General features: G+C 43.8%; 1 protein-coding gene across 2 annotated transcripts in view; it reads right to left on the bottom strand.

Moving 5' to 3' along the window:
• The window catches only part of FAM47E (family with sequence similarity 47 member E), a 36,638-nt gene extending 14,819 nt beyond the window's left edge, over positions 1-21,819 (bottom strand). For both annotated transcript variants that reach the window (XM_049630672.1, XM_049630671.1), the window contains exons 1-5: positions 21,667-21,819; positions 16,510-16,879; positions 14,174-14,313; positions 8,447-8,597; positions 5,520-5,702 (exon numbers count right to left, since the gene is read on the bottom strand). In XM_049630672.1, the coding sequence (XP_049486629.1) occupies positions 5,520-5,702; positions 8,447-8,597; positions 14,174-14,313; positions 16,510-16,879; positions 21,667-21,740 (918 nt within the window). In that variant the 5' untranslated portion in view covers positions 21,741-21,819. The remainder of the gene's footprint in view (positions 1-5,519; positions 5,703-8,446; positions 8,598-14,173; positions 14,314-16,509; positions 16,880-21,666) is intronic.
• Between the last annotated feature and the right edge of the window lie 2,884 nt (positions 21,820-24,703).

Below are 24,703 nucleotides of genomic sequence, written 5' to 3'. Positions count from 1 at the left end.
TATGATTGATCCTTGCTTTATTTTTTTTACAGAAACTTTATGAAGTTTCTGTATGCTTTGACTTACAAAGGTATCATGAAAGTTTCATAATTGAGAAAATAATGTAATGGTTAAGCATGGCCTTTGCATTTAGACAAACCCGGGTTTAAATCCAGCCTCCCCTACTTAGTAGCTATGAGTCTGTGGGCAAATTAGTTAATTCTCCATCTGCAGAATGGAGACAATAGTATCCATCCATAGGGTTGTAGGAAACATTAAAGGAGAAAGTTATGTAAAGCAGCTAGAAATCATATAAAAATCACATATTTCACTGAAGGGGTAATGACCTTAAACAATACTTAGTCAACCAAAATAATGAGTTATAGACTTACTATGCGCCCAGCACCATGCTTAACCTTATAAATGCTATACTACTTTTCATCAAAATGCTATCCAACAACAGCAACAACAATAACAAAATTGCTATCTAACACCAATCTCTTGCCTCTGATTGGAAGAGAGAAAGAGGAGGGAGAATAGATGTCATTCCTTTCTTTCTCCCTTTCCTCAGTAGTGCAGGAAGGATGTAAAGAGATCTGTTGGATCATAGCCTGACAGTGTAGATGTAATACCCACAATGTCTCATAACAAAAAGGGGTTTAACTCTTGAGCAAGGCAAATATGAAACCACCAAGATTCTGCTCCTCTCTATTCTCACTCACATTTAAACCTGAGGTACAGGGGCGCCTGGGTGGCTCAGTCGGTTAAGCATCCAACTTCAGCTCAGGTCATGATCTCGCGGTCTGTGAGTTCAAGCCCCGCGTCAGGCTCCGTGCTGACAGCTCAGAGCCTGGAGCCTGCTTCGGATTCTGTGTCTCCCTCTCTGCCCCTCCTCTGCTCATACTCTGCCTCTCTCTCTCTCTCTCTCAAAAATAAATAAACATTTTTAAAAAATGTAAAAAACCTGAGGCACAATGTGTGGGTCATTCTAGTGTCAGGTCAGATCGTCTTTCTGAAGCAGAGAGGATGGGACAGTGCAGAGGGAGGGGAAATCCCTTCTCAGAGCTGGATTCAGCACTTTGATCCCTCCGTTTCAAGCATACTGTTGAAAAATTGCAACCACCTCACAACACTCCTTGTCTCCCTTCCCTGTGTCATTTCTCTTCACAGTACAAATCATCATTTCATATGCTATATATTCTTCTCATTGCTTGTCTCACCTCTCATCTTTCAAAATGTAAGCCTCAGAGATTCTTTGCAGATACAACCCCCTGGGCATCTAGAGCAATACTTATGACATAATAGGTGCTCAACAAATATTTGTGTTTTTTTTTTAATTTTTTTAACGTTTATTTATTTTTTGAGAGACAGAGACAGAGCATGAGCTGGGGAGGAGACAGAGATGGGGGGAGGGGGGAGCAGGGAGTCACAGATTCTGAAGCAGGCTCCAGGCTCCGAGCTGTCAGCACAGAGCCTGACCCGGGGCTTGAATTCATGATCCACGAGATCATGACCTTAGCTAAAGTCAGACGCCTGACTGAGCCACCCAGGCACCCCATTATTTGTTGAATGAAAATTGGGTTGCTCAAGTTTGGCATCATTGACACTTTGAGCTGGATAGTCCTTTGTTGGGGGGTTGGGGAGGGGGCTTTCCTGTGCATTGTAGGAACTTCAGCAGCCTCTCTGACCTCTCCTCACTAGATGCCAGTAGCACTGCCTCCCCCAAATTGTGACAACGAAAAATATCATCTGCAGACATGGCCAAATAACCCCAGGTGGGAAGGGGGGCAAAATCACCCTCAATTGAGAATCACTGAATAAACGGAAGGCAGGAAGGAGAGAGAAGAAAAACATTAAAAGGAGGGGATGAAATCTATAGTACAGATATGAGTTCTGAAATATGTTATGCTGTTGGGTGACTGGTAATCATTCAAGACTCAGCACAAATGTGATTTCTTCTGGGAGGCTTTAACTGAATCCCCCCCTCAGCCCGTGCTTGGTGGAATTGATTACTTCTTCCCATGTCTTCTATGAACCATGACCGCATGCCATGACAGTTCATCATTTGCCTGTTGACCCAACTAAGCTGTAAGCTCCTTAAGTGCAGGAAACAGGCCTTCATGTCAGCTTCGTTTGTCCCCAGCACTTCTCGGCACACGGCAGTGGATACTCAGAAATGTTTGTTGAAGGACTATACAGACAAATGGGTGGATTAACATCCGGGGGAAAGGGAGATGCGGAATAGAGGCACAGACTGCTGTGAGAGATCAGAAGTAAGAATAAAGTAATGTCAACCTGAAAAATCTCCAGAGAAAATCTGGCATATGACCTGTGTCTAAAGGAAGATATAAGAAAGTGGACGTGAAAGAGGGGCACTTCAGACAGAGAATACTGTGAGCAAAAGTAAGGTAGTGGGAAAGCTCAGAGTTTTAAAGACCAAAGAGGAGTGTAACAGGCCTGAGAGTATGTGGGGTAAAAAACAAAAACAAAAACAAAAACAAAAACAAAAACAAAAACAAAAACATGGGGATTTCCACTTCTGGGAGAGGGACCAGATTTACCCCTCTACGTGCAACTACTGGAAAACAGGAATAAATATAAATATGAATATAAATGTAAAAGCTTATAAGACACTAGACATCAAAGAGCAAGGGCAGGGATCCCTGACAGACAAGAAACAAACAAGGTAAGTCCCACAATTGTCCCAGCTCACTGTGTTGAGCGACTTTCCAGGCCACTGCACAGACAGACGCTCAGAGTTGAGAAGACAGAATTGAGTCCAGACCAAGGCAGTTACATTTTGCAGCAGAGGAACAGAATGTGAGAACTGCATAGAGAGAGAACTCCAGAGGTTTGTAGAGGGTCTCCCTCAGCACATGTAGGGGAGGAAACGACCTGAGCACAGGGACAGAACCAACCAAAAGGATTAGAAGAAACAGTGCCCGACATGTACACAGAGCCAGGGACCGTTCCCTGGCCTGTTCCCTTCTGAGAAACCTAAAGATTCACAGGACGCTGGGTAGAAGAGACTGAAGGGTCTTCCCGCAATTGTAGAGAATTAGCTACGGACTGAACATCACTTCAACCCTTCCTAACAAAATTTAAAAGCCAAGACCCAAAAGGATCAAACTTTTCCAAATAACTTTAACCACATCCCAGAGCAAAACTCAAGTTTATAATAAAAATACCCTGCCCAAATAAGGTAAAATCCACAATGTCTGGCATCTACTAAAAAATCACCAGGCATACAGAGAGGCAAGAAAACATGATCCACAACGAAGAGATAAATCAATTCATGGCAACTCACATAGAACTGATGCAGATGTTAGAAGTGGCAGACAAGATCAAAAACAGTTATTATAACTGCATTCCTGATGTGTAAGATTAAGGAGAGACGTGGAAATGGTTTTTTAAACACTCAAGTCAAATTTCTTGAAATGAAAATTATAATGTATGAGATGAAAAACACACTAGACAGGATCAGTGGCTGATTAGACATTGCAGAAAGAACAGATTAGAACATTTAAAGACAGCAGTAGCAACAGAGAAAAAGAAGAATCAAAACTGAACAGAAAAAGAAAAGCTTCACAGAGCAGCTGAGTTGGGAGACCACTCCATGCAGCCTAATTACACGTAATTGGAGTCTTTGGAGGGGGCAGGGGAGGGGCTGAGACAAAAAAATGTTTGAAGGAATAATGGTCAAGATGTCTCCAAATTTGATGAAAACTATAAACCCATGGATCAAAGAGGTCAACAAACCCCAAGCACAAGAAATATATACCAAGGTGTATATAATAATCACATCACCCACCACCAGTGGCAAAGAGAACATCTTTAAAGTCGTCACAGAACACACATCCAGAAAAACAAAGACAAGGAGGGCATCAGGTTTCTCACCAGAAACAATACAACCAAGACAGCAGAACACCATCTTTAAGGTACCAAAAAAAAAATAAAAATAAAAAACTGTGAACCGAGCATTCTATACCCACAAAAACATCTTTCAGAAGGAAGGCAGAATAAGGATATTTTCAGACATACAAAAGCTGAAGGATTCAATCACCAGCAGATCGACACTGGAAGCAGTGTTAAAGGAGGCCCTCCAGGCGGAAGGAAAGTGATACCATATGGAAACGTATTTGAACTTTTACATAGTGACCCTCTGTCTGCCAGTCAAAAGTTCAATTTTGGCAATAACCACCACGGTTTATAGAGCCGTGGTTGTGCAACTATTGTACATACAGGGAATTGAGCAATTTGATTCAGCACAGATTCAGGACAAGCTGTGGTTCAGACCTCAGGTGTGATGGACATGATTTGCCTGTCCATCATCACTTTGCATTTTACCTTTTAGAAAGATGAGGTTGGGGTGGGGGGGGTGCCTGGGTGGCGCAGTTGGTTAAGTGTCCAGCTCTTGGTTCTGGCTCAGGTCATGATCTCATGGTTCATGAGTTCAAGCTCCTCATCTGACTCCACACTGTCAGTGCTTTGGACTGCTTAGGATTCTCTCTCTCTCTCTCTGCCCCTCTCCTGTTTGTGCTCATGCTCTCTCTCTCTCCCTTTCTCTCTCTCTCTCAAAAAAAAAAAAAAGAAATTTGAGGGGGAAATGGGAAATTTAAAGTGCTGATATTAGTGCTGGAATGCATAGTTTTCATAAACTTTATACAACAGAACCAAGGATGGAAAACATCACCTTTGTAAAAACAGATCAGCTGACTGTATTCAAATATAAAGGACAAAGTTAATATGTTTATACGTTAGAAATATAGCTTCAAAGATTACATGTAAAAGACAGCGGGAAATTGGAGATAATATATTCTTTTTCACTTTCAGAGAAAGGAGCTTCTCCACTCTCACCACCACCCCCACCACCACTTAGGTACTTAAATCTATTGTTGCACTGATACAATTTGATACGTGTGTATATGTATTTGCAGCTGTACATTGTGTAGAAAACTAGAAAAGAACTTGAGTCCATACTTCTTCCCTTAGGAACACAGAATGTTTTTTCTCCTCTGTTTCCTTCTATCTTCTCCGGCAAGAGGTATTGAAGAACTGAGCCATTTGTTAATAATCAGGCAAACATATGGTCAAGAGTAATGGTTTGTGGTCATTAAGACTCTCCCCAAAATTCAAGAATTCTTTACACAGAATAAACAACTTTCATGATCATTAATGGCAGCATTCAACTCTTGGATTAATAAACATTCATATATATTCCCATCAACTGTTAGGATTTCAACATATAAAACACAACAAGAGAGAGGATGTCAACCTATAAACACATAGAAATAACAATGATTATTCAGTTATAACAATAATGCTGAATGGCATGCCTTGTTTGTATAAATGGCTTTATTATATATATTAAATATTCATTGATTTAACAAATACTTATTAAACACCAAAAAAAAAAAAAAATTCAAGAATCCTACTCAAAAAAGCCAATGCCCTGCTGAAGTACCAGAAATCAAGAACATTTAAGGTTTTAATTCAACTGAGTTTTCTTGATTTTTAGACTTCTCCTCATTGGCAATTACCTGCAGTTTCCGGTGTTTCTGCTCATAGTCTAGTTTCTGGAAAAATCGTGGCTCCCGCAGTTTCTTTAGCTCCAGAGGAACCTGGTGGAGTCTCATTGTGTGGAGCACATCATGGCTTGGTTTGCTCCAGTAGTCAATGTCAAACTGTTTCAGGATGAACTCTTCATCAATGTTTGAACTTCCCTGGAAGAATATCACATTGCATGAATCAAGGACAAATGGTGAAATTCTTCTTTAATCTAAGGGAGGCATTTGACTATGGCTAGAGAAGAGGTAGCTTGGAAGAGAGGTAGAAAATGCTCAGTCAGCATTTACCAGAGACAAGAACTTCTGGGACTCCGGAGGGCTTTGTCAGTGCATTAAGAGACAACTTAGGGGGCGCCTGGGTGGCTGGGTCAGTTAAGCGTCCGACTTCAGCTCAGGTCATGATCTCACGGTCCATGAGTTTGAGCCCCGCGTCGGGCTCTGTGCTGACAGCTCAGAGCCTGCAGCCTGTTTCGGATTCTGTGTCTCCCTCTCTCTCTGCCCCTCCCCTGTTCATGCTCTGTCTCTCTCTGTCTCAAAAATAAATAAATGTTAAAAAAAATTTTTTTTAAATAAATTAAAAAAAGAGACAACTTAGCACCAGCCAGCATGAGTCCCTAAGCTGAGAAAAATTCAGTCGTTTTAATCATAAGCAGACTTCTGAGTGCATAAAGATGTGATACACACACACACACACACACACACACACACTGAAATAGTACTCAGCCATAAAAAAGAATGAGATCTTGCCATTGGTGACAACATCAATGGATCCAGAAGGTATTGTGCCAAATGAATTGAGACAAACAGAGAAAGACATATGATTTCACCTATGTGTGGAATCTAAAAAGCAACACAAATGAACAAACAAACGAGAAAACAGAAAGTGACCCATAAATAGAGAACAAATCGGTGGTTGTCAGAGGGAGGGTGTGGGGGAATAGGCGAAATGGGTGAAGCGGACTGGGAAGTACAGCTTTCTAGTTATGGAAGGAATAAGTCATGGGGATAAAAGCTACAATATAGGAATATAATCAGTAGTATTGTAGTAGCATTTTATGGTGACAGATGGTAACTACACTTGTGATGAACATAGCCAAATGTATAGAATTGGCAAATCACTATGTTGTACACCTGAAACTGGAATCAGATAAATGGATTCAGATAGAGGAGAGCAGCCAAGAGACAGAGAGAAGGCCTAACAACGTTTTAGCACCTAGATCCAGCTATACCTGAAACTCCCTGGATGGTTCCCTTTCTACCTTAATCCAGTCTGAACTATATTCCAGTCACCTGCCAATGAAATAGTCCTAAATAATACACTGACTAAAACTGATTAATGTTGTAAAAAAGGGAGGGAAGATTGCAAATCCTAGAAGGTCTTAAATCCAGTAAAAACCTAAGGAATCTATATCTACAGGGACTCAGGAACACAACCAAATAAGTAGGTTCTTAGAAGGAGGGAAAGAAAAGACTTTAATAACTAAGTCAAAAATCCATTTATGTCAGAAATACCTTTTGTGAAGGTTGTAGTTAAGCATAACTGCCCAAGTACTTAAATATAACAGAAAAACGAGTTGAAGAAGGAGTGAAGGACAGAAAGAAAGAAAGACATTGAAATAGAAAATAAAGATATGAAACAACAGAGTAGGGGAAATGAATAGTTATTAGCCAAAGTATACAAACTTTCAGTTATAAGATGAGTAGTTCTGGGAATCTAAGTTACAGCGTGGTGACTATAATTAACAATATTGTATTTAGGCTTGAAAGTTACCAAGAGAGTAGATCTTAAATGTTCTCACTGCACTCAAAAAAAGGTAATTATATGAGGTGATGGATGTGTTAACTAACCCTATTGTGGCAATCATTTTGCAATATGTGTGTGTGTGTGTGTGTGTGTGTGTGTGTGTAAAATTATCACATTGTACACCTTAAACTTACATAATGTTATACGTCAGTTATATCTCAATAAAGATGGCAAAGAAAGAGAGCCACTAAAAAGAAAGAAAGAAACAACAGCAATGTGACATATAAACAATAAACATTTGAATAGGCTGCAAGTTTGCAAACTTTCCAGAAACATCATCTACAGAACACATTTCTATTATAAATGGTGACAGATTCATAAAGATTCCTTTATGACTTTGATTATTTATCATATGTGAACACTGTTTTTTAGTAATAGTAACTCCGAGCTTGACTTTAATGTTTATTTTTGAGAGACAGACAGCAAGTGACAGAGGAGCAGAGAGAGACGGAACACAGAATCTGAAGCAGGTTCCAGGCTCTGAGCTGTCAGCACAGAGCCCGACGCGGGGCTCGAACTCACGAATTGTGAGATCATGATCTGAGCCGAAGTCAGACACTTAATTAACTGAGCCACCCAGACGTCCTGTGAGCTTGACTTTAAAAAGTAGGCTGTAACCAGGTGCCTGGGTGTCTCAGGCTGTTAAGCATCAGACTCATGATTTTGGCTCAGGTCATGATCTCATGGGTTGGTGAGTTCAAGCCCTGCATCGGGCTCCATGCTGCCAGTGTAGAGCCTGCTTGGGATTCTCTCTCCTTCTCTTTCTGCACCTCCCAGACTCAAGCTCGCTCTCTCTCTCTCTCTCTCTCTCAAAATAAATAAACTTAAAAAATAACAGTAGGTTGATGGGCGCCTGGGTGGCTCAGTCGGTTGAGCATCTGACTTCAGCTCAAGTCATGATCTCACAGTACGTGAGTCGAGCCCTGTGTCGGGCTCTGTGCTGACAGCTCGGAGCCTGGAGCCTGTTTCGGATTCTGTGTCTCCCTCTCTCTCTGACCCTCCCCCGTTCATGCTCTGTCTCTCTCCGTCTCAAAAATAAACATTAAAAAATTAAAAAAAAAATAAAAGTAGGTTGTAAATCCTACTACTAACTTACAAAAGAAGTAGCCCAGTTGCAGAAGTCACTAACTCCTTTGCGTACATTTTCATGAAGAAGAGGACCATCTTGGTGTAGCAAATCTGTTTCACTTGGCTTCTTTTCTTTAAAAAGCCATTGACCTGGATGCGACCCAGGAGTCTTCTTGGGACTAAGGACAGTGAGATCACCAAAGAATCGCAACATGAGACACCATGAATCCAAATAGATTTCAAACACTATCTTGAGGGAAGAAGATGATAATGCAAGCATTTCAAACAGTCTCTCACAAGCTCACTAGGTCTACGTTAATTTTCCAAAAAACACATCCTCATTATCAGTATCATAAAGGCAAGTATATCATGATTAGTTATAATAATTAAAATGTATGCAGCATTTTACCATTATAAGTTGATTTTTTGAAACTATGAGTGCCATTTATTAAGACATGTGCCAGGTAAAAGCCCAAATTACTGTGCTTGGAGACAGCCAAAGCCAGGAGATATCCTTGACTTCTCTCTCTCTTGTCCCTAAAATCCAGCCCATTAATAAATCTCGTAGGTTTTAGCTCTGTCTCTTTCTCTGGACTGTTGCAGTGCTCCTCACTGGTGTCCCTGATCTTCTCTTGGAGCCCGAACCCCCAACCGCTAATTCATCTCTGCACTGCAGCTAAAACAGTCATTTCAAAATATAAATCTGGCCGTATCAAATGCTGCTACCCTTCACCCTCAATTAAACTTCTCGATAGCTTCTTTTTTTTAATTGAGTTATAATTCCCATACCATAATACTTACCATTTCAAAATATACAATTCAGTGGCTTTCATATATTTACAAAGTTATGCCACCGATACCATGATCTCATTCTGGAACATCTTCATCACCCCAGAAAGAAGCTTGTAAGCATTGACAGTCATTCTTAATTTCCCCCATTCTCTCTGCTCCTGAAAACCAGAAATCTACATTCCACCTCTAAGGGTTTGCCTATTCTGGACAATTTATCTGAATAGAACCTTATACTATATGGTATTTTGTGTCTGGTTTCTTTCACTTAGCATAACATTTCAAGGTGTGTACATGTTATGACATTATCAGGACTTTATCCCTTTTTATGGCTAAGATTCCATTGTTAGACCTCATTTTGTTTATCTATCATCAGTTGATGGGCACCCGAGTTGCTGCCCCTTTGGACTATTGGGCATGGTGCTGCTCTGAACATTCAGGTACAAGTTTTTGTGTTCAGTAGCTTCTTGTGACTCTTCCAATGAAGACCTAAGTCTTAACTCAGTTTCCAAGGCTCTTCATGGCCTGGTCCTTGCCTGTATCTCCAGATTCTTCTGGAATTGTGCCATCCTCCCTCACTCTCTGAGCTCCAGCTGTAGTGGCCTTCTCTCAGTTGCATGAATTCATCATGCTGCTTCAGCCATGGACCCTTTGTACACGTTGTACCATCTGGCTGCAACGCCTTCTGCATTTCCTCATCCCCCCCTTATGTTTCAACACACATGTCCCTTCCTCAGGAAAGCATTCACATAGGCTTTCCCCAGAACCCACATTTCATTCCTGGTAACATGTACCTTCTTTTCACAGCACCTAAATATTAATTCATCCATCCACTCATTCAACAAGTATTTACTAAACACCAACTATGTACTAGGCACTGTCTTAGGCATTAGAATTTAGCTGTAAATAAAGCTTAGGCCCTGTCCTCACATAATTTGCAACTGATTAGGGAGAGACAGATAGGAAAGAGGTAAACATATGCCAGGTGATGGAGAGTGAGGACGGGGGCTTTTAATTTGTACAGAGAAATCCTTGCTACCAAAGTGATAGTTGAACAGAGACCCAAAAGAAGAAATTAATCAAGCCATGCAGATATCAAACTATGCAGACACCAGGCAGAAAAGAAAAGCGGGTGCAAAGGCTCCAAGGAATGAGCGTGCTAAGTGTGGATGAGGAACAGCAAAGAGGCCAGTGTGGTTGGAAGGGCAGGGTTAAAGGACAGAGTAGCAGACAGTGAGGCCTGAGAGGCCACAGGGGGCCTGATCATAGGGATCTTAAAGGCAACTGTAGGACTCTGGGTTTTAATCTGAACGAGTAAGCAACTGGAGAATTTTTGTTAATCAGGCAAACAAAAACATAGCATTTGTTGTCATCACATATATCCTGCAGTAAATTTTTTTAAATTGAAGTACAGTTGATACACAATGTCTTATTAGTTTCAAGTACACAACACGGTGATTTGACATGCCTGTATGTTATGCTGTGCTCACCTCAGCTGTCACCGTGTAATGCTATTACAATACCATTGACTCCATTCCCTATGCTGTACCTTAACTGGAGAAGTTTGAGCACAGGAATGATGCTGAAAGAATCATTTTAACTATTGTGTGAAAAATAGACTGGGGCAGGGAGTGGGGGTAACTCCGGAAGCCATGAGACTAGCTAGAAACTATTTCAATCATCCAGGCAAGAGCTGATGGTATCTTGGAATACAGTGACAGTAGTACTGTAGCTGAGAGTCCAGATATATTTCAAAAGGAAAGCCATTAGGGTTTGTTGGCAGGTCGCAACTATTGTTTCAAAAGTAACTGGAAGAAGGGCACTGCCATTTACTGATCAGGAGAAGACGGAAGGGTGAGTAGTTCTGGGGAAGAAATCAAGAGTTCGGTTTTGACTCATTGAGTTTGAGATGCCAATTACACACCCAAGGACAAATGTTGAACATCCATATAAAGAGGGATTGGATGAGGTCACTTAGGTGTGAGTAAACATACAGAAAAGATGTCAGAGACTGATGCATTTAATATTAAAAGGAAGATGAGAAGGGACCAGCAAAAGAAGGTTGGGGAGAGGGTCATTGAAGTAGGAGGAGAAATAAGAAAGGGTGTATTCAAGAGGCTAAGTGAAAAAAACTCTTTCAAGAAAGAGGACATCATCAATTTTGTCAACTGCTACTGACACATCAAGCATGATGATCACAGAGAAGTGATGAGGTGACACAGAGGTCAATGGTGACCTTGACCAAGGGCAGACCCATTGCAGTGCTGATGAGTTAAAGAAAGAAGAGGAAGTAAGTATGGGCACCTTTTTCAAAGAGTTTGCTGTAAGGGAAAGGAGAGTCTGTGCTCAATGAGAGTTGTTTTGAAATGGGAGATATTAACTCATGCTATGGTAGGCTGATAACGGCCCTAAAAGAGATCAGGTACTAATCGTTGTACTTTACTTGGAGAAACCATCTATATAGATACAACTAATTTAAGGAGCTTGAGATGGTAAGATTATCCTGGATTACCTGGGTGGGCCCTAAATGCCATCACTAGTGTCCTTGTAAGAGGAAGGCAGAGGGAGGTTTGACACACACACACAGAGGAGAAGGGGATGTGAAGACAGAGCAGAGAGAGACTTGAAGATGTTGACCTTGAAGACTGGAGTGATGTGGCCACGGCCATGGAATACCAATAGCCACCAGAAGCTTGAAGAAGCAAGGAATGGATTCTCCCCTAGAGCCTCTGGAAGGAACATGGCCTGCTGATACTTTGATTTCAGCACAGTAATGCTGATTTTGGACTTCTGGCCCCCCAAACTGTGAGATAATAAATTTCTGTTGCTTTAAACCACTAAATTTGTGTCACTTTGGGGTTTTTTTGGGGGGAGGGGGATATTTTTAGAGAGAAAGAGCACAAGTGGGAGAGGGGCAGAGGGAGAGAGAGGGCAGAGGGAGAGAGAGAGAGAGAGAGAGAGAGAGAGAATCTTAAGCAGGCTCCATGCTCAGAGAGGATCCCATGACCCTGGGATCATGACCTGAGCTGAAATCAAGAGTTGGACACGTAACCGACTGAGCCACCCAGGCACCCCCAATTCGTGTTACTTTGTACAGCAGCCACTGTACAAGAATATGCTAACAGAATATGCTAAGAGTATGCTGACAGAAAAACTTGCCATTACATACTTATACATTCATTTTATGATGATGATTTATTAAGATATTAGTTTTGTTCATTTCCTCTATACTTTTACCTTCTCTCTTTTCAAGTAGATTACCCATTTGTTTTTCATTTCTTGCCCTGGAGATTTCTTCAGGGTTGACCAGGGAAACTGCCTGCAGTTAAAGGCACAGCCCGCACTGTGCAGAACCCCAAGCTCGTTGCAGCAGTCATGTTAGATGTGACAGGTGACGCAGGAAGACACGGGTGGGTGGATAGGGTGTACCACAAATGGCAAGAATAGACAGAAGAATGAGTCCCAAAGACCAGAAAGAAGTTAAAGACCCATCCTGCGATTATTGGGGACCTATCCCACTTTCTTATAGTGTAAGTAACGACCATGATTGAAAGTTTGCTACTCAGTGGGATGAGATGATATAAATAGAAAAAGGGAAGTGGTTTTTTGTAAACACATGGCTTTGTGAACTAAGATTCATACCTTCTGCCTGTACTCGTGCTCCCTTCCACAGCACACTGCAATCACCGTGAGGACAGGGTCCTAGCCTGATCACCACTAGGTCCTCAGAACATAGCATTGTCCCTAGGTGCTCAGTAGTACTGTGGTTTGTTGTTGTTGTTGTTATTTTGCATAAAGAAAACCAGCTAATAATTCACTGAAGATCCATTAACTCAAAGATGCTCCTAGGGCCACACCAACCCACACTGTTAAAGTCTCCAAGGGGAGCCCTACTTAGAACACTCCTCTCTCTTCCTCAGCCAGGTTCTGAGCAAAATAATACAAAGGGCAAAGATGGAAGCTAAAATATGACCTTTACTACTGACAGCGGCCATGTTGGAGCACATGGATCTAGGTTCAAAAGGACTTGTGAGTGAAATCCAGTAACAGGTGGACTGTCCCATGGGGACCCCAGCAGGGACTGGCTGGGGTGGGGCTCCCTTCAGGAAAGGGAGCTGCGTTTCCCATGGGCCATCTCGCTTCCTAGTGGAAGAAAGACAGAGTGTGCCCAGTCTCCCCAGTTTTACCAGGGGGTACACTCAGCAGCCAGAACGGTGGGGCTCCTGTCACCTTGTATGTCACTTTAGCAAACATGTATAATTTAATAAAAGCTCTTCGTGGCCATGGGCCTGGGTTCTCTGTGAGTGGTCTAGGGTCTGTGGGTAGGCTGCTCTCCAGTTCTCCCACACTCCCGAGGGCCCACCAGGGATATCATTTAAAGTCACAAGGCGAATTGGTATCCCAAATCTATTTTTGTCAAGCATATTTACCACGGCATTAACATTTTAGGTTAAATATTACATGACCTGGGAATAGAAGAGTGTGATACAAAGGAAGGTTGCTGTGAAAATTAAACAAGTGAATGCACAGGTATGTTTGAGGGTAAAATAGAATGTGTTGAAAGTACTTAAGCATCATCTTTTTTAAGAAGTTTTTAATTTTTTTATGTTTTTTTTTTCCTGCCCTACAAACTACTAGTCCCAATCGTATTGAATAAAAGGGCTTTTGCCATAGATGATTCAAAGAGCCACTGTGGGCCAATGAATCCGGTTTTCTGCAGTTTTCCCCTTCCCGAACAGCTCTCCTACAGTCATATACACACACCCATGTTGTATTGCTGGATAATTCACATCCATTTATGAAGTAAACACTAAGAAGAGGACCCAAGGCTCCTCTCCTTTCTCCTTGGGAACTTAGTTATTTTGCTTCTCACAATTATTCCAAAGATGAGGGGCTTTGAGAAGGTCAGTCCTCGAAGGTTTCATCAGGTGACAGGAAAGAGCGAGGGGGTAAGGACAATACTTACAGTCCCGGGTGGATTTCAGTAGAATGTTTTTTTAAAAGTTTTGTCGGTTCCTTTGTTCTTTTCCTGATGCCCTGACAATAAGCCCAGGTGTCCTCCAGTTTCCTGACGGGATCCAGCACTTCCAGCACCTTTAATAAGAGCTACAAACAGAAAACAGCCTTGAAGAGAAGAAAAATGTGCTGAAAAATAAGGCTCCTTGATTCTAAAATGGACCAGACCAACAGCATGCCCCTCTGCTTTGCTTTTCCAGCCGGTTATGTCCTTCATCAGTTTCTGTGCAGGAACCGTGCCGGGCTCTGGGGTAAGCATCCACCGCCTAGACATTAGGCAGTGCCTCTAGAGGGCTTCTGTAGTTTTTGATGGCCGGGCGTCGATTCTTCCTCCTATACATAACAGTATCTAGATTTTTCTTTGGACCCCAGCCTCACTCCATAGGCAGGTCAGGTCAAGCAAGACCACAGTGACTGGTTTAGGAACAGGCACATAATCCAAAGTTTACTCACGGGAACTGGGCTATGGGATTTTGCTGGAAGCACGCATATAAAAAGAGGTGTTCTTGGTAGCATTTCAATCTAGAGCTGCTCGTGGCCGTCATAATACCGCAGGAAGAGATCCTGCCTCAGAAAGAAGCCAACATACCCAGTTGGGGAGGTCAGACATGGAAATAGGGGCCACAATCCTACGCTCTGTCTGCAAGGATGTGGAAATTATCTGTTTGTCACAGGCTCCAAAGCTCTGGCCTGCAGGAGACAGTGGAGAAAAGCCCCAAGTGGAAAACAATTGATGAGAAATTCTAGTTGTCCTTTCTGTAAACTTCCCTGACATTTGTTTATCCATTCGCTCATTCATTATGCACAAATATTGACTGAACGCCAGGTATTGGTGGAATAAAGTCCCTGCCCTTGCAGAGATTTTATTCCAGTGAGGAGCCCAGTGGTGACAAGTGCTGTGATGAAAAACAGATCACAGTAAGGGATAGAGAATGAGAGTACAGGAAGTGTTATTTCATGAGACACGTGAGCAAAGATCTGAGGGAAGCGAAGGAGTGAGCCAGACAGATATGTGGGGGCAGGTGTCCCGGGCACGGAAGAGAGATCTGAACCAGCATGCTGGCTATGTTCACAGAACAGCCAGGAGGCCAGAGTGGCTGGAGCAGGGTGAGAGCAGAGGAGTAGGTGGTGAGGTTGGAGGAGGAACAGAGCAGGGGTGGGGCAGACAGCAGGCTGTGCAGGGCGTTTTGGACAATAGCAAGGACTTTAAGAAAGGGCCATCAGAGGGCTTAGCAGAGAAGTTTTCCTTCTTTTCTTTCTTTCTTTTTTTCTTTCTTTCTTTCTTTCTTTCTTCCTTTTCTTTCTTTCTTTCTTTCTTTCTTTCTTCCTTTTCTTTCTTTCTTTCTTTCTTTCTTTCTTTCTTTCTTTCTTTCATTATATTTTGAGAGAGAGAAAGAGAACCTCATGCAGGTTCCACACCCAGCGTGGAGGCCCGGCTTAATTGCTGGACCCTGGGATCATGACCTGAGCCAAAATCGAGTCCAACGCTCAACTGACTGAGCCACCCAGACTCAGTTTACTTTTCTGAACAACTGCCATGCTGACTGACCTAGGGAACAGACTCCACGGGTGGGGGTGGGGTAGCAGGCACTGCTAGTTCCCTGCCCGATATCCATTCTGCCTTTTTTCCGAAATCTAACAGAACCGTGTTCTAGGTTTTGTTCAACACTGCAATGCGCCAACCAAGAAACTCAATTTTCTAGACTCCCTAGAAGCTAGAAGTGGTCAGATGAATGAGATGTTTACTAGGAAAGTTATTATTTGTCTAGTTAACCTTTGCCCCATTCCCCCTTCTTGTTTGAAAGGCAGACTTGATGCCTGGAGGTGTGGAAGCCATCCTGAGATCCAGGAACAAGAGACATACGTTAAGGATTGTGGAGCTTGGAATCAAAAGCAGCCCAGGACACTGGTGACATAATGGAGCTGCCCCCTCAACCCCAGGCTAGAGTCACAGAAGCAAGACTGGACAATTCCCCCCTTGGTTTCTCCCTCCAAAATATCCCAAGCAAAAGTAGGCTGGTAGAACGTTAAGGGAAAAGAAGTCAAATGTTTCTGGTTGGCTTCACAGGAAGCATAAGTTGGCCTCACAGGAAGCAAAGGGAGTGGTGAGTATGTTGCTGGGAGCAGAGAAAGGAGGGCTGCTCCTGCCCCCAGGAAAACTCTCATCCCCGGGGGTGTTCATCGCCCTCTTCCCTACATAAACATGTCACCCCCTTGAGAGAACTCCCAGGCAACTAAGGAGAATTATTTTCAAGGCCCTCCCACACCCCTAGGTCAGGAGGTCACCTCAACAGGCATGTCTTCCCCCAGATTCGGGTAGAGAGCCAAGGGGTGCGGGGTCAGCTGGGCTTGAACATCCGCCAGGAAGGCCTTCTGTGCCTGCTGGGCTGGCGAGAGCTTGGAAAACGAGGCTGCTTCCTTGGGCCGCCTGTGCTGCCTCTTCTTTGGGGCAGGTCGAGGAGCTGTGGGATGAATCTGGGGGAGAAAGGCCTCCTGAGGACCCCGAGTGATCAGACCCTCACAAGGTGGGCAGCCTTTCCTGAAGTCATCCAGTCCCTTCTTCACAAATATCCATCGCAGGCTGTTCAGGGAGGTGGGGCACGTTGGCCTGTGCTTGTGCTTTCTGTAACACTTGGAAGGTAGATTCTCTTTGTACCTGGAAGAAAACACACCACAGGGATAGGGGTGGGAACAGAGGTTGGACACAGGTTGGAAGGAGGCTGACCTCCACCTTTCTTTTATTTCTTTTTTCTTTTTTTTTTTTAAAATGTTTATTCATTTTTGAGAGAGAGCGTGTGAACAGGGGAGAGACAGAGAGAGAAGGACACAGGAAGATCTGAAGCAGGCTCTACGCTGACAGCAGCGAGCCCCATGCAGAGCTCATCAAACTCATTAATTGTGAGATCATGACCTGAGCCAAAGTCAGGCACAACCAACCAAGCCACCCAGGTGCCCCCGGCCTCCACCTTTCTTGAGGAGGTGAGATAGGGGAGGAAGGGTTCTGTGGAGAGGGTCCAACAAACCAGACTCCTGCCTCAGGGCACATTATCACTGGTCTGTGCAAGGCTCCTCCCCTGTTTCCTTGAGTCCGTGTTATCCCACATCCCATTCTCATTGCTCTCCCTGCACAGGCAAACCACTCTCACAGATTTAAGACAAACCCTTTTGGGGAACGTGGGTGGCTCAGTTGGTTAAACGTCTGACTTTGGCTCAGGTCATGATCTCATGGTTCATGGTTGGAGCCCCGCATTGGGCTCTATGCTGACAGCTCGGAGCCTGGAGCCTGTTTCGGATTCTGTATCTCCCTTTTTCTCTGCCCCTCCCCTGCTTGCACTCTGTCTCTGTCTCTCAAAATTAAACATTTAAACATATTTTTTAAATAAATAAATAAATAATAAAACAAACCCTTTTGCTTGTATGTTCCTTATGATATCTGTGTTGTCTTTTTACACGCATGTATTCTTAATTTACATAAATGGTACTATTCTGTTTCTTACTCGTTTGCCAGGCACCATATTATAAAGGCCCGTCCATGTAAATCTAATTCTTTATTACCAACCTGCTGCCACCATGGTTCATCTATCCACTCTCCTTGTGAAGGACACTTACAAGCTGCAGCTACTCTGGCGACTTTTTCTTGTCCTTTAAAGGACCACAGTGCCACAGTGGCAAGAACCTGGACCCCAGTGACAACTAACTAGCTGAATGACCTTGGCACATCATTGAACCTCTGTGGGCCTCAGTTAACCTCCTAAACTCAGAGGGTCAAAGGTTGCAAATTGGCAATCCATGGGCTGCATGGGGGGCCTACAAACCTGTCATTTGGTCCCTTTTCTGTTTGAATAAGAATTATAATGGTTAACACACATCAAGGACTTTTCTATAACAGGCATGTTCTAGTGCTTTATATGTATTAACTTATTTAAATCTCATAACAATCCGATGAAGTGGGTACCATGTACTATTTCCATATATTAAGGAAATTGCGGCACAAAGAAGTTTAAAAACAAAACAAACACTTGTGAAAGATCCCACAGGTAATAAGTCCTAGAGGTGGGATTTTAATCCAGGTAGTGTGACTCCAGAGCAAGGTGTTTAGCCACATCGCTAGAGCTTCTGACATATAAAAAAAGTTCACATGAATAATCTAGAATAAAAATCAGGCTCTTCTGGGGACACTGCGTCCACTTTTCCATGGAGCTGCAATTGGCACAGGGGTACCTTCTATAGATGAGTCCTACACCCTCTTATTCACAGTCTCTCCCGACTGCTTTATTACACCCAGTCTGTTTCAGTCAATCTCCTTACCCACCAGGTCCCTGTTTGCACTGAGCTGTTAGGACATAAAGAGGAGATGGAAGAGGTTGACGGAAGAAAAATGAGACCAGTTCCTGGACAATCTAACACTCCCAGACATTGCCTAAGTCAGGACTTACAGACAGGTCACTCATTATCTTATTACCCTGCCCTAGTCAGATACTTCTATATTATTGCTGTCTTTCTCTGAAGCCTCTTCCACCTCCAGACCCCTTTCATCTGTAATGGCTCATTACACCTAATCTACTCCTTTTACACTCATCGTTACAGGCCCAAAGCATTTTTAAGAGCATTCAGCTCGGGGCACCAGATGGCTCACTCCGTTACACATCTGCCTCTTGATTTCCGGCTCAGGTCATGATCTTGCGGTTGTGGGATCAAGCCCAGGTCATGCTCTGCACTGAGTGTGCAGCCTCCTCGAGATTCTCTCTCTCCATTGTCTCCCTCTGCTCCTCCCAGGCTTATGCTAGCCTCTATCTCTCAAAAAAAAGGAGGTTCCAGCTTGAGCCCTCTTCTTTTCTTGTGAGTCCTAGAAACTTCTTGCTTGCTGCGTGTGCGTGCGTTTGGGCTTAAACCAGTTCTACTGTGCAGATCTAGAATGAAAGACTACAAAAAGTTGCTCTTTGAAACGAATAAATCATTCTCAAATAGCTAAGTGGTGGGGGTGTTGAAATTACATCGAACCTTGCAATTTGCTGACCCATTCGGCATGACCTGCTAGCAAGTAACTTTCTTTTTCTTTTTAAATTTTTTTTAACATTTATTTATTTTTGAGACAGAGAGAGACAGAGCATGAATGGGGGAGGGTCAGAGAGAAAGGGAGACACAGAATCTGAAAAAGGCTCCAGGCTCTGAGTTGTCAGCACAGAGCCCGACGCGGGGCTCGAACTCACGGACTGCAAGATCATGACCCGAGCCGAAGTCGGACACCCATCCGACTAAGCCACCCAGGTGCCCCGCAAGTAACTTTCTTAATATTAGATATCTTTACAGAGTTTATGTTCCATACATTTACAACTAACTCAAGCATCCAAGCACTTCACACAATCAAATCTGATGCCTGGTATTTTTGCTAAAGAACAGTTCTACAACTCCAAACGGGGATAGTATGGCAGCCAGCTCAAACCTCATAGCATGTCGGATCTGGCAGAACCTGAAGGAAATCCAGGCTACCTCCTCCCTTCTAAATGAAGAAACTGAGTTCTGAGAGGCTAACAGGAAACCAGTACAGCACGAGAGCTTCCTACCACTCTGTTTGCCTCTTGTAGCTAAGAAACGTGGCTCTGCATTTTGTTAAGTTTATGAAAAAAACTTGACCCAGAAAGTAAAACTGAAAACATTTTTTTTCCCTAAACATTGACTATTTTCAGAGTTACTAGCATATGCTCCATAGATATCTCCATTTTTAAGAACTGCAAAAGAGATGGGGTGCCTGGGTGGCTCAGTTGGTTAAGCATCGGACTTTCGGCTCAGGTCATGATCTTGAGGTCTGTGAGTTCAAGCCCCGCGTTGGGCTCTGTGCTGACACGTCAGAGCCTGGATCCTGCTTCGGATTCTGTGTGTGTCTCTCTCTCTGCCCTCCCCCAGTCCCCCCCACACACACCCTGCTTGCTCTCTTTCTCTCTCAAAAATAAAATATTAAAAAAAATTGCAAAAGAGTATTGGGCATTTATCCTAAAGAAATGACAACTTATGTTTGTACAAAAACCTGAACACAAATGTTGACAGCAACAGCCAAAAGCTAGAAGCACCTGAATCTCCTTCAATAGGTGAAACAAATAAACAGTCATACAACCATACGAGCAATAAAAATGAACAACCCGCTGATACACAGTGTCCTGTTAGCAGCCTTATGCTGACGGAAAAAAAGCCCATCTCAAAAGGTGTTACACTGTATTACTCTACTTGTCTAACATCCTCAAAAGAACAGAGTTACAGAAATGAAGAACAATTGTGGTTGCTAAAGGTTGGGGGCGGGAAAAGGAGTGCTGATAAAGAGGTTGCAAGAAGTAGTTCCCTCGTGGTGAGGAAATACTTTTGTATCTTGGTGAATACATATGACAAAATTTTATAGAAGTACACACAGAACTGCAAGCAAAAGCTGATGAAATCCAAGTAAGGCCTATAGCCTAATATATTGTGCCAATGCCCGTTTCCTGCTTTGGTAATGAAATACAGTTGTGTAAGATGGCACCCCTGGAAGCAGCTGGGGGAGGGGTGCGTGGGACCTCTGTGCTATTTTTGCAACTTCTTGTGCGTCTATAATCATTTCAGTACAAAAACTTTGAAAATGTGGGAAAAAAGATTCCCAAAGGGTTGATAATTGCTAAAATGCATACGGTACACACTCTATGTCAGTAACTGCTTTACATGTGACATAGCAGTTAATCCTCACGATGATCATATAAAGGTGATTCATTTTGTTGTTCCCATTTTACAGTTAAGCAAACTGAGCCCAGAAGCAGCAAGTAACTTGTCTAAGGTCGCTAGGCAAACAAGAAGAGAATTGACCTTCGACTCCAGCCTTTCTGATTCTAGACTCTGGAATCAACTACCATACCGGGCTGCCTCCGAGAGAGCCGAATTCCATTCTCATAAATAGCTCAAGGAATCCGCAAAGTCAAAAAGTCTTGGGTTCCTGCCCTGTGGCTGTGACACCATCCATTCAAAATGGCAGCAGACCGCCCCAGTATGTGAGGCACTCCCCCCCCCCCACCCCGCCCCCAAGCACAGGCTCAGTCACAAGGTGGGTGGCCAAAGGCTCCAGATCCAATTGGCTAACCCGCAGAAGGGTGGGTGGTAAGCTAAACCAGTCTCCGCAGAGGACTCTGTGGCCATCAGTTTCCCATCCGGAATGGCCATGTCAATCTACATCCCCTGGGAGGTTGGGAGCAAAACAGAAAAAAAGTGTGCTTTGCGACAGGAGCATCAAGCGTTTATTATCTCACATGATAATCATTTAGGTGCCGAGGACCTTGTGGAGAAAAGACGAGCAGCATGCCCAGCAGAGCCCTCCTTGGCCATTTGCCGCCCCGCCCCGCCACCGCCGCCCCTACCCCCAGCGCCGTGCAGGCGCCCCCTCGCGGCACCAGTGGGGTGCGCCTCGCCTGGGCGGGGCGCGCTTACCGGGGCCCGCAGTCCCTGCCCACTGGCACGCGGGTTGGCGCCCCGGGCCCACACAGCCGCTTGTGGTCGTCCATGATGTCCCTGGCTCCGCGACGACAGCCGGGCCTTCGTGGTGTGTATTCCCAGCCACTCGGGTCGCTAGGAGACCGCCTGGCTGTGCACTGGCCAGATTAGCGCCGGATGGCCCAGGCGCCCCCTGGCGCACCCCGGTTTCCCCCGGGAGCGCGCTGCCCAGCCCCCACGTCGCACCCGACTCTCCAATGCCTGGGGCGGTGGACCGTGGTGGGGGGTGGGGGGTGGGGGGGGGGAGGCAAGAGAAAAGGATCAGGTCTTTGGTTTAAAAGTGTTTTAATCTGTTGGGAAGGCATCTTCTTCCCACTGAAATTTACCGTAGGCTGGGCCATGCCCATTTTTCAAAAAGGGTTTGTTGAAGGAAAGGAAGAAGGCAGCTGGAGACATAGTGATGAAATTTGAAGTAGGGTCCGTGAGCAAAGGGCTAGGAAAGAATTCTTGAGACGTTTTTGGTGCAGAAAGGTGATTTTATTATAGCATGGGCACAGGACCCGTGGGCAGAAAGAACTGCACTGGGATTGTGGGGAGTGACTGATTATATACTTTTAAAGTTTGTGGAGGGAGGGAGATAGAGATAAATTAAGTTTCTAAGGAATTTTGGAAGCAGGGCTTTCAGGGCCTTGAAGGGCTAGCTGCTGTTAAGATAAGGTTAGTCTTTAATACAACATAAACACTAGGCACTAAGGCTGCCAGGAGTTCCTTGAGGAAGGTCACACCCTGCCTGTTTCAGGTGGCTATCAGTGGGCTGAAAGCTGTAAGGAGATTTAATTTAAGCTACATTTCTCTTGCCTTTGTTTCCCTCATCAATAGCAATAGAAAAAGAGTGGAAAGGGAAGGAAGGCGATAGACTGATTGCTGACAGTGGGAAAGCCTTTTAGCATGGAATGTTTTCTTGGAGATTTTGCAAATCCCTGAGCTTCACTGCCTTCATAAACTGAGGACTGAGTACTCCTGTCTAGTCACCAGCTGGTTATGAGAATCCCTTCCAGCTCTTGTGTTATTTGATTCTTCTGCCTGGATCCACTTGCGATGGTGAAGTTACCATCCTGTTGCGCCTGGCAGGCAGTTGCCCATGTAAGTGTGGATAGCATGAGGCTGTGTGTTTGGCTTTGTTAAGTTCTCTTACTACTTCTGAGTAGTAAATATTAAACATTGCTTCCAGAGGAAATAGCAGCAAAACATGCTCCTGTCCCCAAATGTTAAATTGTATTTAACATGTTTCTGTTACCGTGGGATAATTTTCATAGTCATTTAAAGATGCGTCTTCTCATCTTCCAACTCTCTGGGAATATATTAGCTTCACCTTTGGAAATCTGTTCAGTATCTGGGTAGTAATCAAAGTTGCTCTGCTTGATGCTAGTGTCACCGGACAGAATCAGGTCCGAACTCGTGTATGGCTGCCTGAAGCTGGAAAGTCCACATTCAGAGACAAGTGGTGGTAGGAAGGAAAGGTTGCTTTATTCATGAAGCCAGCAGTGTGGGGAGTGTGGGCAGATGGGGGGCTAAAGTCTCAAAGACCATCTTCCCCATACAGGTGAATCTGGAGGGGTTTCTTGTTTTGTTTTGTTTTGTTTTGTTTTGTTTTGTTTTTAAAGGGGAAGGCCTGGGGAAAAGGGAGGGGGATTACGTGCCGGAGAAGCAGGTGCCCACTCGGTTAGTTGTATGCCCTCGTGACCCTGAACAGAGTTGCTGGCATCGTGGCAGCTGTTTTCGAATATCAGGCCCCTATCTTCCGGGAAAGCTTCGTCCTTCACCTCTCAAGGCCATTGGTCTGCCAATCTCAACGTAAGTTAGTTCCGCTACAGATCAAGAGACTTCAATCAGCAAGCAAGAAGTGCATGAGCTTGAGGCAGGTTAACCCTTAACCCTGGCTGGAGTGCTGTTCCACTAGTTCCAGCACCTTCATTTGCTATTGCCGTCCAGCTCCCTTTTCTGTGCAGTGTGAGCCCTGGAGTCTCACCACGTGAGATGAATCCTGATTCAACTAGCTAATCATTGCGCACCCCTGGGCACAATTACTTAGACTTCTTTTTAACTCCATTGATTTTCTAGTCTGAAATGGAGGAAATAATATCTCCTTATAAGGGTTACTGATGGATCAATGAGACGATGAATGTAAAGCACTTAGCAGTGCTGGCAATTAAGAATCCCTCAGTAAGTGCTGAGCGGTAGTATTATCTCAGCTGTGAACTGGGGGTAGTAATGTTTGCCCTGCCTGCTTCACAGAGTTGCTGTAAGAGTCAGTTAACGGAGAAAGCTACACATGCAATCGTTATAAAGAGTCTGATTGAGTGTTTTCATTATCTTTGATAATATCTTTCATGTTCATTTGTTTGATTGCACACTCAAGCTTCTATTACTTTGAGGAGGTAGTATTTTTTCACAAGACTGAGGGTAAGGGATTATGTCTGTCATGCTCCTAATACTGTGCCTGGCATATAGGAGATACTTACTCAACAAATATTGTCTGGTATGGACATCGTAGGCCCTAGGGATGCAATGGGGAATAAAACAGACTTGGTCCTTGTCAGCTTGATTCTTAGGTGCTAGTGTTTGTTGCATGAACTAATCAGAAACCACCTATTCCGTGGCTTTTGCATCCTCACAAGTTGGTTTTTGTTCCATGTAGGAACTTTCACTCCATATCTAGTAGTAGACAAATAGCATCCTTTTTATTTCGTCACATTCTACACCTTAATTATACTCATTACTCACAGAATCTCTCATTCATTCTCTCTGTGTCTCTCTTTTGCAACACAAAAGTAAAATGTGTTCTATATAGTAATCTAATGAGCAGATGTTATTTAAGAGTGAGGATAATGAGATTCTAGGTGTTTTTCCTCTCGTTGTTGCCAGTAGAACCATTTTATTTCCAAATAGGATTACTCAAATACCCATAACAGGGTTGCCAAACACTATTACTGCATCCTTCCCCCCAGCAAGGACTAATTACTGTCTCTGTAGC

Source organism: Panthera uncia, chromosome B1 (genome assembly GCF_023721935.1).
Source record: "Panthera uncia isolate 11264 chromosome B1, Puncia_PCG_1.0, whole genome shotgun sequence".
Taxonomy (NCBI): Eukaryota; Metazoa; Chordata; class Mammalia; order Carnivora; family Felidae; genus Panthera; species Panthera uncia.
This window is presented reverse-complemented; position numbering and strand designations above follow the sequence as displayed.